The sequence below is a fragment of the Beta vulgaris genome, chromosome 6 (assembly GCF_026745355.1).
Source record: "Beta vulgaris subsp. vulgaris cultivar EL10 chromosome 6, EL10.2, whole genome shotgun sequence".
Lineage (NCBI taxonomy): Eukaryota > Viridiplantae > Streptophyta > Magnoliopsida > Caryophyllales > Amaranthaceae > Beta > Beta vulgaris.
Genome location: NC_079207.1, coordinates 58,343 through 74,804, shown reverse-complemented (window position 1 = coordinate 74,804; position 16,462 = coordinate 58,343). Strand labels below are relative to the sequence as shown.

Sequence of the window (16,462 nt, the reverse complement as noted above, 5' to 3'; positions counted from 1 at the left end):
GAAGAATAATGCTAAACTTGATTTTACTTTCTGTTATATTACTAACTTTTCTCTTGTATTATGTTTGTTTTCTTTCTTCTAACAAACTATAAATAGCTTTCCTTGAACTATTATTCAGTAATAAGAAATATGCTTCTATGAGAGTTTCCTTCTCTCTCATTGAGATTTTTCTCAATTACTTTTCTCATTCTATCATAATTCATACAATTTCTCTCTCATACTTTTGTACTTCCTCCTTCGTTTTTTCCTAGAGTGAAGTGAGTAAATGAAAAACAAAACATGGGGGAGTATCTTTCTTCTTTCCTTAGGTAGTCAGAAGGGGTTGGGTGTCATATCGAAATTTTGCACATTTCAATCTATAAGCTCAATACATATACAAGACCCTTATACGTAGAGGGAAAGATAAAGAAAATCAGTCAATCCAAAATGCCTATAAAGAAATATTATAAATATCACGTTATTTTTGAAAATATCTAGTGCATTCAACAATATGAAAAGCTAGTAGCAAAGATATTTAAGCGATCTATTTGCAGGTCTCTTTCGGAGAGTTAATCTACAAGATACCTTTTAAGAGCATATATTAGGCATATTACAAGCTAAGTTTGGTGACCTTTCGGCCTTTCCTAAGAAGTTATTGTCAGAACAGAATATACCTTTCATTTCTTTAGTCACTCCTCAGTCCTCGCTATCCAATCGAATTCCAATGAAAAAAGTTTGACAATACTGATAATAAATAGTTTTGTCAAGATAAGTATCTGAGCATGTATATGTCATTAGGGATGGTAATTCACAATTAGTTACTCTTGATCTCGACACGCGGTTGAAAAGAAAAGAAAGCATATTGAAAAATAAATTGGTAGATGAAATGACACAATAATAGTGTCGAAGTCATTCTCCCTCCTTTCACTCTCACCCTTATCTAATATTTTTGCAGAAATATTATCGTCCCTTTTGGACTTATCTTGTTCAATTCAAATCAATTTAGTTCCTCGCAATTCACTTTATTTCAGACACTCCCTAATGTTCAACTTTCTCACAATTCAGTTTAGTTAAATTTCTCGCAGTTCAGTTTAGTTTCTCCCAGTCCGAAAGAATGAGGCCTAAAATTATCGGTATATTCATGGATGAGAAATTTCAGGATTTGAAATTTGGAGGCAAATGAGATATTGAACTCTCGTCTTTTGAACTAATTTAAAGAAAATTTAGTTCAATTTAAACAAATTCAGTTCAATTTAATTACTTTCTTCTCACAGTTTTATTCATCTTAGTTCAGACAAATTAAAATTTAATTCAATTTAATTCAAACAAATTAAGTTCGACTCAATTTAATCCAAAAGAACATAATCAATAATAAGCTTTAGCTGGGGTGATAGCATCATCTAGGAGGTTCAAAAATTAAACAATAATAGTTTGTATATTTTTTTTTGTTTCAAAGAACTTAACAGTGCCAGAAAGGCGGAGAGTGTTGCCTGCGGAAAAGTAAAAGTACCAGCCCGTCACCTACATCCACATGCATGATCATTATGAACAAAACTTAAGTGGCAGTGGACCATATATTATTATAAAAGTATATAAAGTATAAAAATTGGATTAAACAAATTATTAGTTTATGCCAACTTTTGTGTAGTAAGTATAAAATTTCACTCCTTTGCCAAAAAATGATCCCATTGCGATTTGCGCATATTCGTTCAAAAAGGGAATCCTCATCTCCATCATTATATATTCTAATCGATCAAAAGTTAAATGCTTTTTCAAATTTTATTGTAAGCTGATTTTGTAAGTTAGAGTTTATTTTGTAAGAGATTGTTTATTTTTATATTAAAATTAAATATGGTAAGCTTAATATTAAAAAGAGAATTAGTCCAATAGTAATTAAGATAATTTCTTTCGGTGACTAATTTAATCTATTTAGTGAGTAGGTCTACTTTTATATTAAAATTAGACCGTCTCTTTAAATAATTTTGAATAAGCTAACACATATATATACAAAACTAATCATGAATTAGGGAATCTACAAAATATAGTTCGAATTGTTTTTTGTTCCCAAAAAAAGGACAAACAATTGATTTAATTCATCTAAGTTGATCGGTGGTGAGATTTGGAATATTTTGAGCATTCAAAATGTTATTAGTTTTAAATATTATTAGATTGTTGAAATTCCGGTAAAAGAATTTCTGGCTATATATTAGAGAAGTTCCTTGCAAAATCTACTAGAATTTGATTTTGGAGTAAAAGGAAATTAGTACAATCAAACACCTACATTATTTAACAGCTAGTGTAATATCTAACATTTTTTTTAAAGGAAAAAAGCGGAAATATTATATTAATATCTAACATCTGAATTTTAAAACTTGTAGAACAAGTTTTGATTATTGACACTACCTGATCATGAGTTTTTACTGCATGGTCCTCAAATGCAATAACGTCTATTTATAGAAGCCAATTTTATTAGAAAAAATTAATTGAAAATGAGGAACAACTTAGCATAACACTTATAGAAGACCAAAATCACAAAACACACCTAAAGCATAGAATATTATACATCTTAATCAGGCTATATTTAGCAACACTACTTATAAATAAATGATCATATGTTAGATGCAGCTAAAAATGTTTCGAATGAAACTAATAAGTAGCTGAAATTGATTATATGCATTATTGAGGAAAAATAGCTATTTAAGTAGCTGAATTTTTATGTTTTTACGAAAAAAAGATGAGATAAACTAATATACGTGATGCTGTTTAATTTTTATTTTTAGAAAAACTACTCATAAAGTATCATAATGTCAATAATCTAAGTCAAATTGAGTTGCTTATATATTTCTAAGATACTTGTCAAACAATCATTATCTATCTTATATGTATGAGCTCATGGTCATGTAAGATTGATTAAATGGGTTGTTAAATATATAGCCTAAATGCGAGTGAACAAGGATAATAAACCTAATGGGTTAGGTTTGTGGAGATGGTTTACTTTAGAAGAACATTTATCGACAGCCAAATCATGTACATACATCATCAGCTTCTCAAAGTGGAGTAGATGACCGAAGCGCGGATTATGCACTAGGGTATTGTTGGATATATGGTGTGATATGGAGCTCATGGAGGTGTATGGGTGTGGAGATGAGGTTGCGTAGAAGGAAAATGTCATTTCGGACATAAGGCTGACTTTGAATGCATTTATTTTTTAATCTATAAATGATTTTGAGGTGATTCATATTGGAGGTGATAGCTTGTTCCAAGAGCTTCCTAACGATACGTCATATATCCCGTTGAGAAACGAGAAAGTTATGACTGTTTTACGAAGAACTAACGAAACTGTTTCGTCTGCGTCTCGCCCGGGCTGGTCGGGCAGATTTGGCCCGGGCACTTTATGTCGGCGCGCAAGCAGCTTTGGAAAAGTGAAATCTCGCCCAGGTTCGCTGAAAAGATTTGGCCCGGGCACTTTATGTCGGCACTTTATGTTCTAAGTTTAGAGACGGATTTCCAAAATCCGTCTCTAAATTCGCTGAAAAGATGAAAAATATATAAACGAAATTAATAACACGATAGTTCCTAATATTATCATGATTATATTTAATCACCTAATTCCTACCTAGTTCAAGTTGATCTCATTATCTTTGGAATATCCCTTAAGTAAACCCGGTTCAGCTCTACAAGGGGAAAAGCACAGTCGCAAGAATCGCTGTTCGTAGGAATCGAACTTGTGACCTCAAAGAAACGAGAAGAAGCTCCACCAACAACTACCAAATACAACTTGTATACTTCTCTACACAATATTGGTAATATGTTGAAGAAATATTAGAGACGGATTCAAAATCCGTCCCTAATTTAGAGACGGATTAAAAATTCGTCCCTAATTTAGAGACGGATTTTAAATCCGTCCCTAATGTAGAGACGGATTTTCAAAATCCGTTCCTAAATTAAACATGTGCAATAAAATAATCATATCTAAATTTAGAGACGGATTTTAAAAATCCGTCCCTAATTTAGAGACGGATTTTAAAATCCGTCTCTAATTAGAGACGGATTTTTAAAATCGTCCCTAAATTAAAGAACGCAATAAAATATTCATATAAATTTAGAGACGGATTTCAGAATCCGTCTCTAATTAGAGACGGATTTTAGAAATCCGTCTCTAATTAGAGACGGATTTTAGAAATCCGTCTCTAATTAGAGACGGATTTTAAAATCCGTCTCTAATTTAGAGACGGATTTTAAAATCCGTCTCTAATTAGGACGGATTTTAAAAATCCGTCTCTAAATTTATTTAGAGACGGATTTTAAAAATCCGTCTCTAATTTAGGGACGGATTTAAAATCCGTCCCTAAAGTTAGAGACGGATTTTAAAATCCGTCTCTAAATTAGAGACGGATTTTAAAATCCGTCTCTAAATAAATTTAGAGACGGATTATCAGTATTCCGTCTCTAAATTAGAAACGGATATATATCCGTCGCCAAAAATCCGTTGCTATATGAGCTTTTTTTGTAGTGTTTTATCCTCCTTACCTACTGCATGGGAAACTGTAGTAACTGCTGTTAGTAATTCTTTTGGTAAAGAAAAATTGGTTTATGATGTCGTCCGTAATCTGATTTTGAGTGAGAGCATTCGAAGGAATGAGAGTGGAGAATCATCTGGAGCATACAGTGCAAAGGGTAGAGGGAGGGAAAAAGGGAGGAACTTTCAGGAAAAATCATAGTCAAGGGGGGGACTGGAGTAAGTCAAAAAGTAGGGCTAGTGTTACTTGTTGGGAGTGTGGTAATGAAGGACATTTAAAGAGAGATTGTCCTAAGAAAGTGAATGGGAAAGGGAAGAAGAAGGTTCAAGAAAGTGATGATGAAGAAGATGCATCAACTAACTTGATTTCGGAGTACGATTCGATGTTTTGATGGTAAGCATGGATGATCAGGAAGAGTTGGTTGGGTGCTCGGGATCATGGGTCTTGGATTCGGGTTCTTCTCATCATTCCTCACCATGCAAGGAATTGTTTCGGAATTTCAAATCCGGAAAACTTGAAAAGGTCTATCTTGCGGATGGTAAGGTAGTGGAAGTTATGGGGAAAGGTGATGTGAGTGTGAAACTCACTCATGGTGGCTTTTTGGAGTTGAAAAATGTCAAGTTTATCCCAAAGTTGAAAAAAAGCTTGATATCGGTAGCCCAACTTGCTACACCGAGTTACAAGGTTGTGTTTGATGTGGTTCTTGGAAGATTGTCAAGGGAGCTATGATCATAGCTCGTGGGACAAGGAGTCGAGCACTTTACACCATCCATGGGGAACACAATAAAGGAGTCCGAGATTGGGATGACTTCATGTAAAGTGTCGTTTGGTCGGAAAACTATCCATAGTGGCTAAGGATGGAACGTGTGAAGCGGTATCCCGTGGCAAATTGACCGGTAAGCGCACAAGGTGAAGGACGGCACACAAGCATGTTGTGCCGGAAATCCTAAGTGGAACAAAGGGTGCATTTTTCGAGTGGAAGCAATGTGAGTTTGTTTTAGAACAATGAGAAGTTTCTTTGGCTTAGGTGGTAATTGTTTTATTGAAGTTTGATGAGACTTCAATGTGCTTCTTTGGTTGGAGAGGAAGTGGTTATCTTCCTTAGTTGTAGAGGAAGGGATCTTCATTTGGTTGTGCTTGTCTCTAAGGTGATCCGACCTCCGGGGTAGGAGGGTGTGTAGGTTCATGGAGTGATGGTGCAATGATTTGGAGGTTAGTCATTAAGAATCAAAGTCGGTGTAGACTTCGATGCCTTTTGTATTCGAGTTGGTGCAAACTTCAATGTCAGTTTCCTTGGTGTAGAGGAGATATGTTGTCATGAGATGCTTGAGGTATGTCATGGTCTGGACACCACTAGAGATTGCTTTTGCAGCGTGAGTTGTGTGTAGGAGTTGAGATAAATGAGAGGATGATGAAGGTATGAAGTTTTCTTCACTTACACCTATCTCCAAGTGGGAGATTGTTGGGTATATGACGTGATATGGAGCTCATGGAGGTGTATGGGTGGAGATGAGGTTGCGTAGAAGGAAAATGTCATTTGGGACATAAGGCTGACTTTGAATGCATATATCTTTTAATCTATAAATTGGAGGTGATAGCTTGTTCCGAGAGCTTTCCAACGATAGGTCATATGTCCAATTCCGCTTAGAAACAAGAAAGTTATGAATGTTTTACGAAGAACTGACGAAACTGTTTCGTCTGCGTACCTCTCCCGGGCAGGTCGGGCGGATTTCGCCCGGGCACTTTATGTCGGGCGCGCAAGCGGCTTTGGAAAAGTGAAATCTCGCCCGATCGGGCGAATTTCGCTCGGGCAGTCCGGGCGGTTCGGCGTTTAGTCCGGAAAACGCGTTTTTGATGCGGGAGTATAAATAGAAGCCCTAATACGTCTTTTATTGTAACCCTAAAATCATTATTCACATATTAGAGAGAGAAAAAGCTATAGAGAGAGTTCTTGAGCGCTTTTGTAATCTTTCTTGAATATTCATCGATTTCTAGTGCATATTCGTGGTTTTTCTCCCAGTTCTTGGGTTTCCACGTAAAAGTTCGTGTGTGTTCTTTTTTGCTTTGTTATTTGTTGTTCTATTATTGTTTGCTATTATTTCTAAATTGATAGTCAATAGAACTTACATGTATACAGTGTTTATTGTGAATTTAAAATTAAAGAACATATCAATCTTGTAAAAGCCACATAATTTAAAATTAAAGAACATGTAAATCTCCAATTACAAAAGAACATGGGCCATAATAATAAAAACATATAGTAAATGAACATCTAATCTAAACTAGAAGAACATACCTTTTAAATTTCAAATTTTAGACAAAAGGAACAATCCTATTTGAAAAGGTGAAACAATTTGCAATATTTAACAACATTTTTCTCCAAATCATGCACTCTTAAAATGTTAAAACTACGTAGTTTAGGACATGATGTACCATCTTGCACGTGCACTTGGGATGTTCTTATTTGCAGTAGACGACTACATATTGTGTGCCCTAATATGTATGCACCATTAGTATATCACTTCTCTCTCTACACATTCCTCCTCTCCCTTCTCTCTACAACAAAATCACCTAACCTTAGGAACTCACCGGAGTTCTGGCGTCGCGTAGGTTTCCGGCGAGTTTCCTTGTTTTTCTTTGCCTTTTTCTTCCGTTCTTTCATAGTTTTTTCCGTGCTTCTCTGTTCGTCGTCCCCTCATAGATTTCCTTTAGTTTTCTTCGTGTTTCTCCTATTTTTTTGGTTTATGGGTTCGTTCTTCGCGGTGGACAAAGTTAACTCTGGTGGCGTCGCGTCTCCCCATCCCTATCGAGTCTGGTGAGTCGTCTCCCCCTCCCTTATTTTTTCGTTTTTTGAGTTGGTTGTGTTTTGGGATTCCCCTCCCCCCTCCCATGGTTTCGATTATTTGGTATCCCCTTCCCCCTCCCCTATTTAGTATTCTGGTAGTTTGTCATTGAGTTGGTTGTATTTGTTGGTGGTCTTTTGAGCTTCCCCATTCCCCTCCCCTACTTAGTTTTCCTATAGTTTTGGGCATCCCCTCCCCCTCCCCCTCCCCCTCCCCTATCTAGTGTTTATTGTGTCGAATTGGACTTTCCCTCACCCTCCCCTATCTAGTATTGTGTCGAATCCCTAGTTAGTTTGCGTTAGTGCGGGTCTCCCCTTCCCCGTTCCTTGTTTGCGTGTGTCGGCTTCCCCTCCCTTGTCCCCCGTTTATGTTTTTCTAGTTATTGTTGCTGAATTAATTGGTGTTTCCTCCATGTTGTTCTAGTTATTGGTTGGGTTTGTATAAGTATGTTGGTTTTCTCACTCTGCTCGATTATTTTGTTTCTTAATGGAGGTAGTATTTGTATTCCACTTGTTGGGTCTGATTTGTGTGATTGGTCTGGGTTTGTATGGAAAGTGGTTTCATGGTTGGGTTTGTTTTCTCCAATCTTGTAAATCGTTTGTTCGAGATCTAACTCTGGTTAGCTCTCAGTCTCGCTTGGTAATGATCTTATCAATCACTGCTTTGACAAAACGATATCTGAAGGCGGCTCCCCAATTTGTTAATTGAGTTTATAGCGTCAACTCATTTGAGCTTCTCCTTTGCGGAGAAGCCTAAAATACCCATTCCAAAGGGTATTAAATGATCACAATGGATTGTGACTTGGTCATGTTGCGAGTTCCTCAACTCGCTGTTTCTTAATTTGTTGCCTCCTTTATGAAGCCGGTCCACTCATTCCACTCCCTTCATCAGGTGTTTGGCAATCGTCATCCTTCGGTAGCATCGCATTACATCTATCCAACTTTCGAGATATCCAAATCGAGCAGATTTATCCATGTTTTTGTTATTTACACTATTGTACTTATTATATATGTACTGCTTAGTTTACTTTATTTGTTTTAAAATGGATGTACAATTCTTAAGATGTAATTTTGTAATCTAATTAATGCAAATTTTCTCATTGTAAAAAAAAATTATGTATACGCTATTTACGCATTTGTGAGCACAATTCTCATATTAGGCCTCTGCCCTCTTGTGACATTGTTTCTTGATAATTCCTATCAGTAATTTCTGCATTACCATTTTAAGAATGCACAAATTTGGAAGGTACCGATAGGATCCTAACTAATAATGCAATTAAAACATTATAATACATACAGATTTGTACAACTTCATCCAATTTCAAATCACTGCCTTTTCATCTGGAGGAGATGGGTTAACTAAACAAAATAAATTTGGAGTAGAGTGTAAATTTGTACATCTGGATTTTAGGACAATCAGACCTCATATGTATTTGTCCCCGGACTTCCAACCCAAAAGAACTAGGACGCCAATTTTTAATTTTTAATTTTATTTTTTGGACTCCTTTTCGAAAATCCGTGAAAAGATGAATTTTCTTCGGGCGGCCTTCGTACAGGGTCACTCATTCAGAGGCCCAATAATATTGAAATTTTGCTTCCATTAAAATTTAAACCTTAGTCTTTCATGTAAAAGATAGAAATTCATACCATTAGATTCAAGAGTCTTTGATATTAGGATGCCAAATATTGCCAATGCGCTAATATACTACTACGTATAATGTCAAATTTTTGTTTTCTAATCCCAACAAAACTGAGGAAGAGAATCTCTGGCATGTGCGTTTCCTCCATATATTTTTACCCATGAAATGCAATCATAACAAAGTTGGTGGCGAACTAGACAGACCCCAGAGTCCAGACCTGAGACCTTACTCGTTCTACACCACAGTGGGCGCTCCTCTTTTTCTCTCTTTGATGTAGTCATGTAGAATATTTATTTGAGTTTTCAGGACCACTTCAGCTCTAACAATCCTCTAAAGTGCAACTGTTACTACCACTGTACACAACATGCACGTTGTTATATCTAGGTTTCAGGGAATATGGTTGTGGAGGAACAAAAGGAGTATTAGATAACATTATATGTAAAAGAATAAAATAGTATGTAATTAGTTATAGGTCTGTATAAAACACTATATATATTGAATGTCAGGTTAATCTACTTCAGGTTAACACAATTATTCTCCATGCTTATACATGGTATCACAACATAGCTTTTTCTAAAATTTTTAGAGGACGGAGGAGGGGGTGATACTCTGCATCTTTTGAAACAAAATCATCACCTCTTCTCTTCCTTTTGACGGTCCGTTTGGTAGTTGTTAATAAGTTGCGGTAATAGAAATGAATTTTAAGTGTAAGGTTACAAGCGAAACATCCTTAAGATCTCCATGAAGAGGCAATTTCAACCCTCTAGTTTGTGTTTTTTCTCCATGGAGAAGCAATTTCACCTCTAAGCTTGTGTTTTTTTTTCTCTTCAAGGGGAAACAATTATCATTACTACTCATTACCACCTATAAGGTGGTATTGGATATTACAAATTTATTCTCATTACCATTATTTATAACCAACTACCAAACAAGCCGTGAAAACAATGTAATAGTAGTATATTTACAATTTGTTTGATAGGAATAATGAAAGAAGAAGTAAGGATTTGGTTTATAAAGGTTGGAACTCTCAAAAATGAATTATCTCAATTTAGGCTATGTTCAGTTCCCCTTATTTTTGCTTATTTCAAATCTAATCAGATCAGATTAGATCAGAAAAAATAAGTTGAGATTAGATCATGCTTATATTTAAAAATCATTATATCTTTCATTACATATTAGTAAAAATTATAATAATTAAATATTAATAAAGTACTCATTGAGACGAATCAAACAAGACCCCACGTGATTATATTTTTTTCTTATATATTGAGAAAAATCTAAAAGATAACATCTTGTAATCAGATCAGTTCAGATCAGATCAGAAAAAAATAAGTTCAGATCAGATCAGATAAGTTCAGATCAGATCAGATAAGTTCAGATCAGATCAGATAAGTTCAGATCAGAAAATTTCAGGTGAACTAAACATAGCCTTAAACAAGTGAAAATGTAACCTTTCCCTTTCTTCCTTTCACTACAAGTTCCCTTATCAGATCAAAACAAACTACAAACGTAAACAATAAAGTAATACTGAAAATGGTATCAAATAATTTTGTATATACTAATGTAATGTTACTGTTCATAGATTATTTCCTTTATAGGCTTTCATCAACACGTGCATAACAGTAATGTAGATGTATTGGTGTGAACATTATTATCAGACGTTTTACACAAGATCATAGAGAAATGCATTTAATTCCCAAATTGCACTATAATAGGTAGTCAAACATTTTTCAAGAAACCAGCTACCAAGGAATAGCTTCTAATATGCACATAGTGTACACAAAATTTTAGGAAAGGCGATAATGACATTCAGACCGTCAATTAATTAAACAAAAGGTAATAAAAGTTTTGAAAAAAGTATTTATAAGTTAAAGGTAATGATACATACAACCTTAGGGTTGTATATAACGCATTAAATATATTTCCTAAAATGGTACTTCCTCCGTTTCACAATATAAGGCACGTACGATGTTCGAAGTCGAACTTTAACCGTTAATTACTCTCAATTTATGTTGATAGAAAATATTAAAAAATAATAGTATTATAGTATTTTTCAAGACGAATCCAACGGTATAATTTTTATAATTTTTACTTATCGTATTTGAGAGATATTTGTGGTCAAAGCAAATTCTCATAAAGTGTGAATGCCTTATATTTTGAAACAGAGGGAGTATTAAGTTGTGAATTTATGTCACAATCACGCGTCGATTGAGGTAATTAATGTTTAAATATTACTTAGAATTTCCTCTTTTAGGTTCTTAAGTGCAGCCCTTAGGGTTGTATTTATCATTTTAAAGTACTATATATCTCTACAAAAAAAACTTAAATGTTTACAAAATATTACTACTACTCAAAAGTCATTAAAAATAAGTTACTCCCCCCGTCCCAAAATATAGTTCCCATTTTCATATTTAGTTTCACATTTTTTCCGTAATTTGTCTAGAAAAAACGTGTCTCATCATTTATTTTCTTCTTGAATTTTGTTTTTTTTTCTTTCTTAATTCAACCAATGTTACAATTAATGCTCTTCTACCAATTATTCTCCATTCTCTCTAAAATCATTTTTCCCATACAACATTTATTTAAATAAACAAAAAATCTTTATTATCCCTCTTATATTCTACTTGCATAAATTACCATAAAGAAAGAGAAAGGAAAACTATATTTTGGGACGGAGTGAGTAAATATTAGGTGATCTAACCATAGTGATTTGGTTAGACAGTACTCCCCTCTGTATTTTTTTATCTTTCCTACTTTGACTTTGCACGTTTGCCAATGCACTTATTCTACGTTAAATATCTTTCATTACATATTAGTAAAAATTATAATAATTGAATATTAATAAAGTACTCATTGAGACGAATCAAACAAGACCCCACTGACCATATTTTTTCTTATATATTGAGAAAAATCTAAAAGATTCTCTCTAATTGTGAATAGTGTCAAGATTCTAAGTGAGAAAGATAAAAAAATACAGAGGGAGTACATCACAATAACTTTTTACATAATACTCATTATTTTTCTCAAAATTATATAAAAATAACATTATATATGCAGCTATTTGTATATTATTATGAATTACAAATTAGAAAACCAAATTTCGTGAAAGTAGTTAGTAGCTACTCTCGGATCGAGTCCGGATCCTCTAAAGTTTTAGTGAAACTCTATAGGGTAAAATTGAATCTAAACCATACATTTTAAAATCAAGGATCATATTGGTGGGAGGGAAAAATTAGGGGGCGAATTTTGATGAGAAAAAATAGGATAAATTTTGAAAAGAAAATATATGAACCATTGATTTTTTATTCAATGATTGATATTACTTAAACTCCACCTTGTAGAGATATTAGGATACCAAAGATATGATAAATATCTGTAGGATATATTAGTAGTTAGGATATAATATTATCTTAGACAAATATTATCTTATGATTTATTTCCAATAAGTGTTAGATAATTATATTAAAAATAATATATCTTCTCGAAATTGTTTCCCGATAGGAGTTCCTATGTGCTCCTATATATATTGTAGTCATTGTTCATTATTAAACACACCTTAATAAAATCACTTATTTCTCTCTTCTCATAAATTTGTCAGATATGAGAGAGATAAAAGAAGTTATTGATAGAGTATAGATACATTTTTGGGGCCTCAACTATGAGTCAGTGTGACAAAAAGGTCCCAGGTTCGAATCTCGTCCACCCCTCCTTTCTCAATTCTATTACACCTCTAGTATCTCCATGTGGCAAACGAAAAAGAAATCCTCAAACAATAATGCTATTACATATTTGAATCTCAGTCCTCTTTTTAGGAAAATTATTTCATCATTTACAAATAATCTTTGAGTAAAGGGAGGGAAAAAGCAAAAGATCCGGCCTAAAACTTGAATAAAAGCAATGAAAAACTTTGGCTTACAACTTTCAATCATGTATCTCTCATCTTGCCCAAACGAAACAAGAGACATAAAGGGAGAAAATCAACATGGAAACAAAGTCACCTTTATAATCTAATTGATTCAATTAGCTTCTTTATCAGTAAAACTGGCACATCTTTTTCACAAATGCACCACACTTTTTCTGTGATGGTTGAACCTAAATCATTTCACCCTCCTCCGAGTCCTAAATTTTGGTATTGACATTAAAATTAATAAATAATAATAATTTTTCGTCAAAAAAAAAATAAAATAATAATAATTCATAAATCACTCTTTTATTGCTCCAAAATATTTACTGAATTACTCCTAAGCATATACTTTATCCGTTCTTATTCACTTGCAACACTTACCATTTGAGTTGTTTCAATTTACTTACAACGCAGTTTTGAATATATTTTCTCTCTATCTCTCTCCTTATCTCTATTATATAAGGCAACACATGGGGGATACAAAAAGAAAAGAATAAAAGAAGAAAAAAAAAAGATAACTAACTGTTTCATTTGAATGGAAAATGGGAAGTAAGACATTTAAATTGAACATTAGTTTTTTTTAGAAAGAAAAATATAAAAACAATTTTTTACACAATTAATTTTATTTTTACTTCTTTTGTTATCACACATGATCGCACGCATTACGTGCATATAAGACTAGTCATATATAAGTTAACTTCTTTTAAACTAAATTATAGTACCTCTCTCTTATTGCAAGTAAATCAGGACAAAGAAAGTACTTGTATGAATTAGTACCATTGTTGAACCATCGCAACAGGGAAGGGAGATGGAGTTCAGTGGAAGTCTGTGAATCACATGGAATAAGATTAGATTCCCAATCCTCTCAACACGTGTCCGTGACTTACACGGCAAGGCTGGCATGATTTACTCTTACCCCTACATACAGTACCATTGTACCATAAGTCATAACCCCCTCCCTTGTTATTGTTCTTGTGCAATTTCTCCAGCATTCAATTAATTACAAAACATACAGAACATAAATTAAAATTGCACAACAAAAAAAACTACGTAGGCAGAAAAAGACGGGGGTAAGAAAACAACAAAAAACCGCATATTCCCAAAATAAATTCTCTGCTATTCCAGCAGCAAAAATTTAGCAGCAAGAGAGGGAAGAAAAGGAGGCCCAGAAGAAAATCAATCAATGCTCAGTTATGAAAGAAAAAATGTTAAAATCAACACTGACTGCCGCTCAACTTTGATCGTACCAGGAGAGAGAAAAGTGATTAAAACAGATATAGATGTAGATATAACAGAACATATAGTGCAATTTATGCAGCTAATAATTCAGACCAACCTAATTTTGGAGGCTCAAAAATACTTCAAAATTAATTTCAGTACCCAAACAATTAATTGGGGGAAATTAATTATTGGAGTCATTTTTTTTTTCTTCTTGTTGTGTTTGTACTTGGAACAAACTGACTGCTCTGAGACTGAGAGTAATAAGTAGATACTCATACTACTACTACTGAAGATACAAAAGGAGACAGAATGTACATCAACTTGTACTAATACTAATACTAATACTAATACTACTTACTTCTTCTTTAGCCACATTGCTAGTGAGTAAGTGAGTGGAATCCTTCTTCCCCAACGACAAAAATCATTCAACTAAAAAACTAAAAAAAAGTTTCTAGCTAATAAAGTTAATTTACTAGCTAATTGTACTTTTTTTTTCTCCATGAGGAATTAGAGCAATTGCTAAGAGAAAAAACTAAAAAAAGTAAAAGTTACTTGAGAATTTACTGGCTAAATTTGGCGTAATTGTGGAAGAATTCATCATTATCATCAGACATAGCTTTTGTTGTTGTTGTTGTTTATGGCTGTAATGGAACCCACTCGTAACGACCATTCAGTGGAACATCATTCACAATGTCGAAATTGTACCTAAAACGACGCGTTTCCGTGAGATTTAAGCAAAAAAATCGAAAGGAAATAGTAGAAAGAAGAAAATGAGAGTTTAACTTACTTATCGCTAAAGCGTTTGTGGAGGTCTTTCTCAGCAGTAGAGAAGAATTCTTCGATTTCTGAATCAGACGGCATCTTCATCTCGACCGTTGATTTTGCTGCATCTCGAAGCTTCGGAGAATCCTGGTTGTCCGATTTTGAGGCTTCACTGAGAGTTGACATCGCGACTTAGGCTTAGGAGAGAGAAAATAATGAAGAAGAAAATTGGAGAGAGAAAATAGGAGAGGAATTTAAAGATTTAAGATCACTCGTTTTGAATTTCGAATTTCCGGTACATTGTAGAGAAAACGTATGAGGAACTTATATCACATGAATTGAATCATAAATTAAATTAAATTTGAATATTGAATGAGTTACATGAGAAACAGTAATTGAGACTTAGAGAATCTTTGAAACAGTCTCTTACCTCGCTTCTGTTCTATGGCAGTCGAAATACCTTGACGATGCCTCACCACTCTCAACCTGATAATTTCAAAAATAAAAATATATATATCAATCAGAATTCAAACCGAATTTCACAATAAATTAAATTAAAACAAACCTGAAAATTAAAATTTCAAAAAAAAAAAAAACAGACAAGCATTTAAACAGAATACAGAGACAGCAGTAATAACAATAATTTAAGGATTAGTTATTATTTTGCTTCCTTAATTATGGAAGTTCAAAAATTCTCAACATCCTCGCACAAATTCAGAGAAATAAATAAATAAATAAATAAAATAAACACGAATAAATGAACTATTTCATACCTCTGGATCTGCGATACTAATTCCTAAACGATCCTTGACGATTTCATTCGAATTCGACTGATCATTATTGCTTGAGCTGCAAGAAGGCGGAAAATCCGATTTATTTGTAGTAATCACCTCACTTTTCGAACAATTCGCAACATCTTCTTCAACAAGAACAGCAACAACTTCCGAAGAAGACGACGTCGTTTCCTTCTCATCGAAATTCTCCAGCACCGACAAATTTTTCCGGCGATTTCTTAGCTGATAAAAGTTTTTCGACCTCGAAACTTTCTTGATCTTCTTCACCGGCGGCGATGAAGTAGCAGTAGTAGCAGCCGCCGCCATAGCTAAAGCAGCTCGAGCTCTTGTTTTTACTCCTACAACCGCAATTTCGCCTACTACTCCTTTGCGTTTCCCCAAATACCTCCCCATTATTTTTCTCTCTCCTCTAAAACTCGCTCCACCGATTTTCTCTCTCCTGTCTGTTATCCTTTCGTCAATTTGAGAGAGAGAGAAAGTTTTTATTTTTTATTTTTTCTTTTTAGAGAGAGAAAGGGATTCCGTATCAACGGTTGAGATTGAGTTTTATAACAAGTGGTCCTAACGCCGTTACGGTAACGGGGGTAGAGGGTTCTCTTGTGACGGCGCCGTTATAAGAGAGTGAGATTAAGCTAAATGTGGTTCTAACTAATGAGATAATGCCACGTAAGGTTGTTTTTTCTTGTTGAAGTAACCGGTGATTGCCGGTATATAAATGTTGTAATAAGGAAAGCTTTCGGTTAGAATCGTGCGGTTAAGATAAGATCATATCATCTTCATCATATGTTTTACTTTTTTTT

The 16,462-nt window shown here is 34.0% G+C and overlaps 1 protein-coding gene across 1 annotated transcript; it reads right to left on the bottom strand.

Annotated features, from left to right (window-relative positions):
- Positions 1 to 14,358: 14,358 nt before the first annotated feature.
- On the bottom strand, positions 14,359 to 16,184 carry LOC104883773 (cyclin-dependent kinase inhibitor 7). Its single transcript, XM_010668333.4, has 4 exons — positions 15,642 to 16,184; positions 15,299 to 15,354; positions 14,894 to 15,040; positions 14,359 to 14,811 (listed from the first exon to the last, which is right to left on the bottom strand). Exons 1-4 carry the CDS (start codon positions 16,053 to 16,055, stop codon positions 14,742 to 14,744), a joined length of 687 nt encoding a protein of 228 aa, XP_010666635.1. The 5' UTR covers positions 16,056 to 16,184; the 3' UTR covers positions 14,359 to 14,741.
- Positions 16,185 to 16,462: the final 278 nt, after the last annotated feature.

Coding starts and splice junctions, on each gene's coding strand:
- LOC104883773 (XM_010668333.4), bottom strand. CDS start 16,055: ATGGGGAGGTATTTGGGGAAACGCAAAGGAGTAGTAGGCGAAATTGCG. Junction 15,355..15,641: donor TTAGTATCGCAGATCCAGAG/GTATGAAATAGT, acceptor TGAAATTATCAG/GTTGAGAGTGGTGAGGCATC. Junction 14,812..14,893: donor CACAAACGCTTTAGCGATAA/GTAAGTTAAACT, acceptor GCGTCGTTTTAG/GTACAATTTCGACATTGTGA.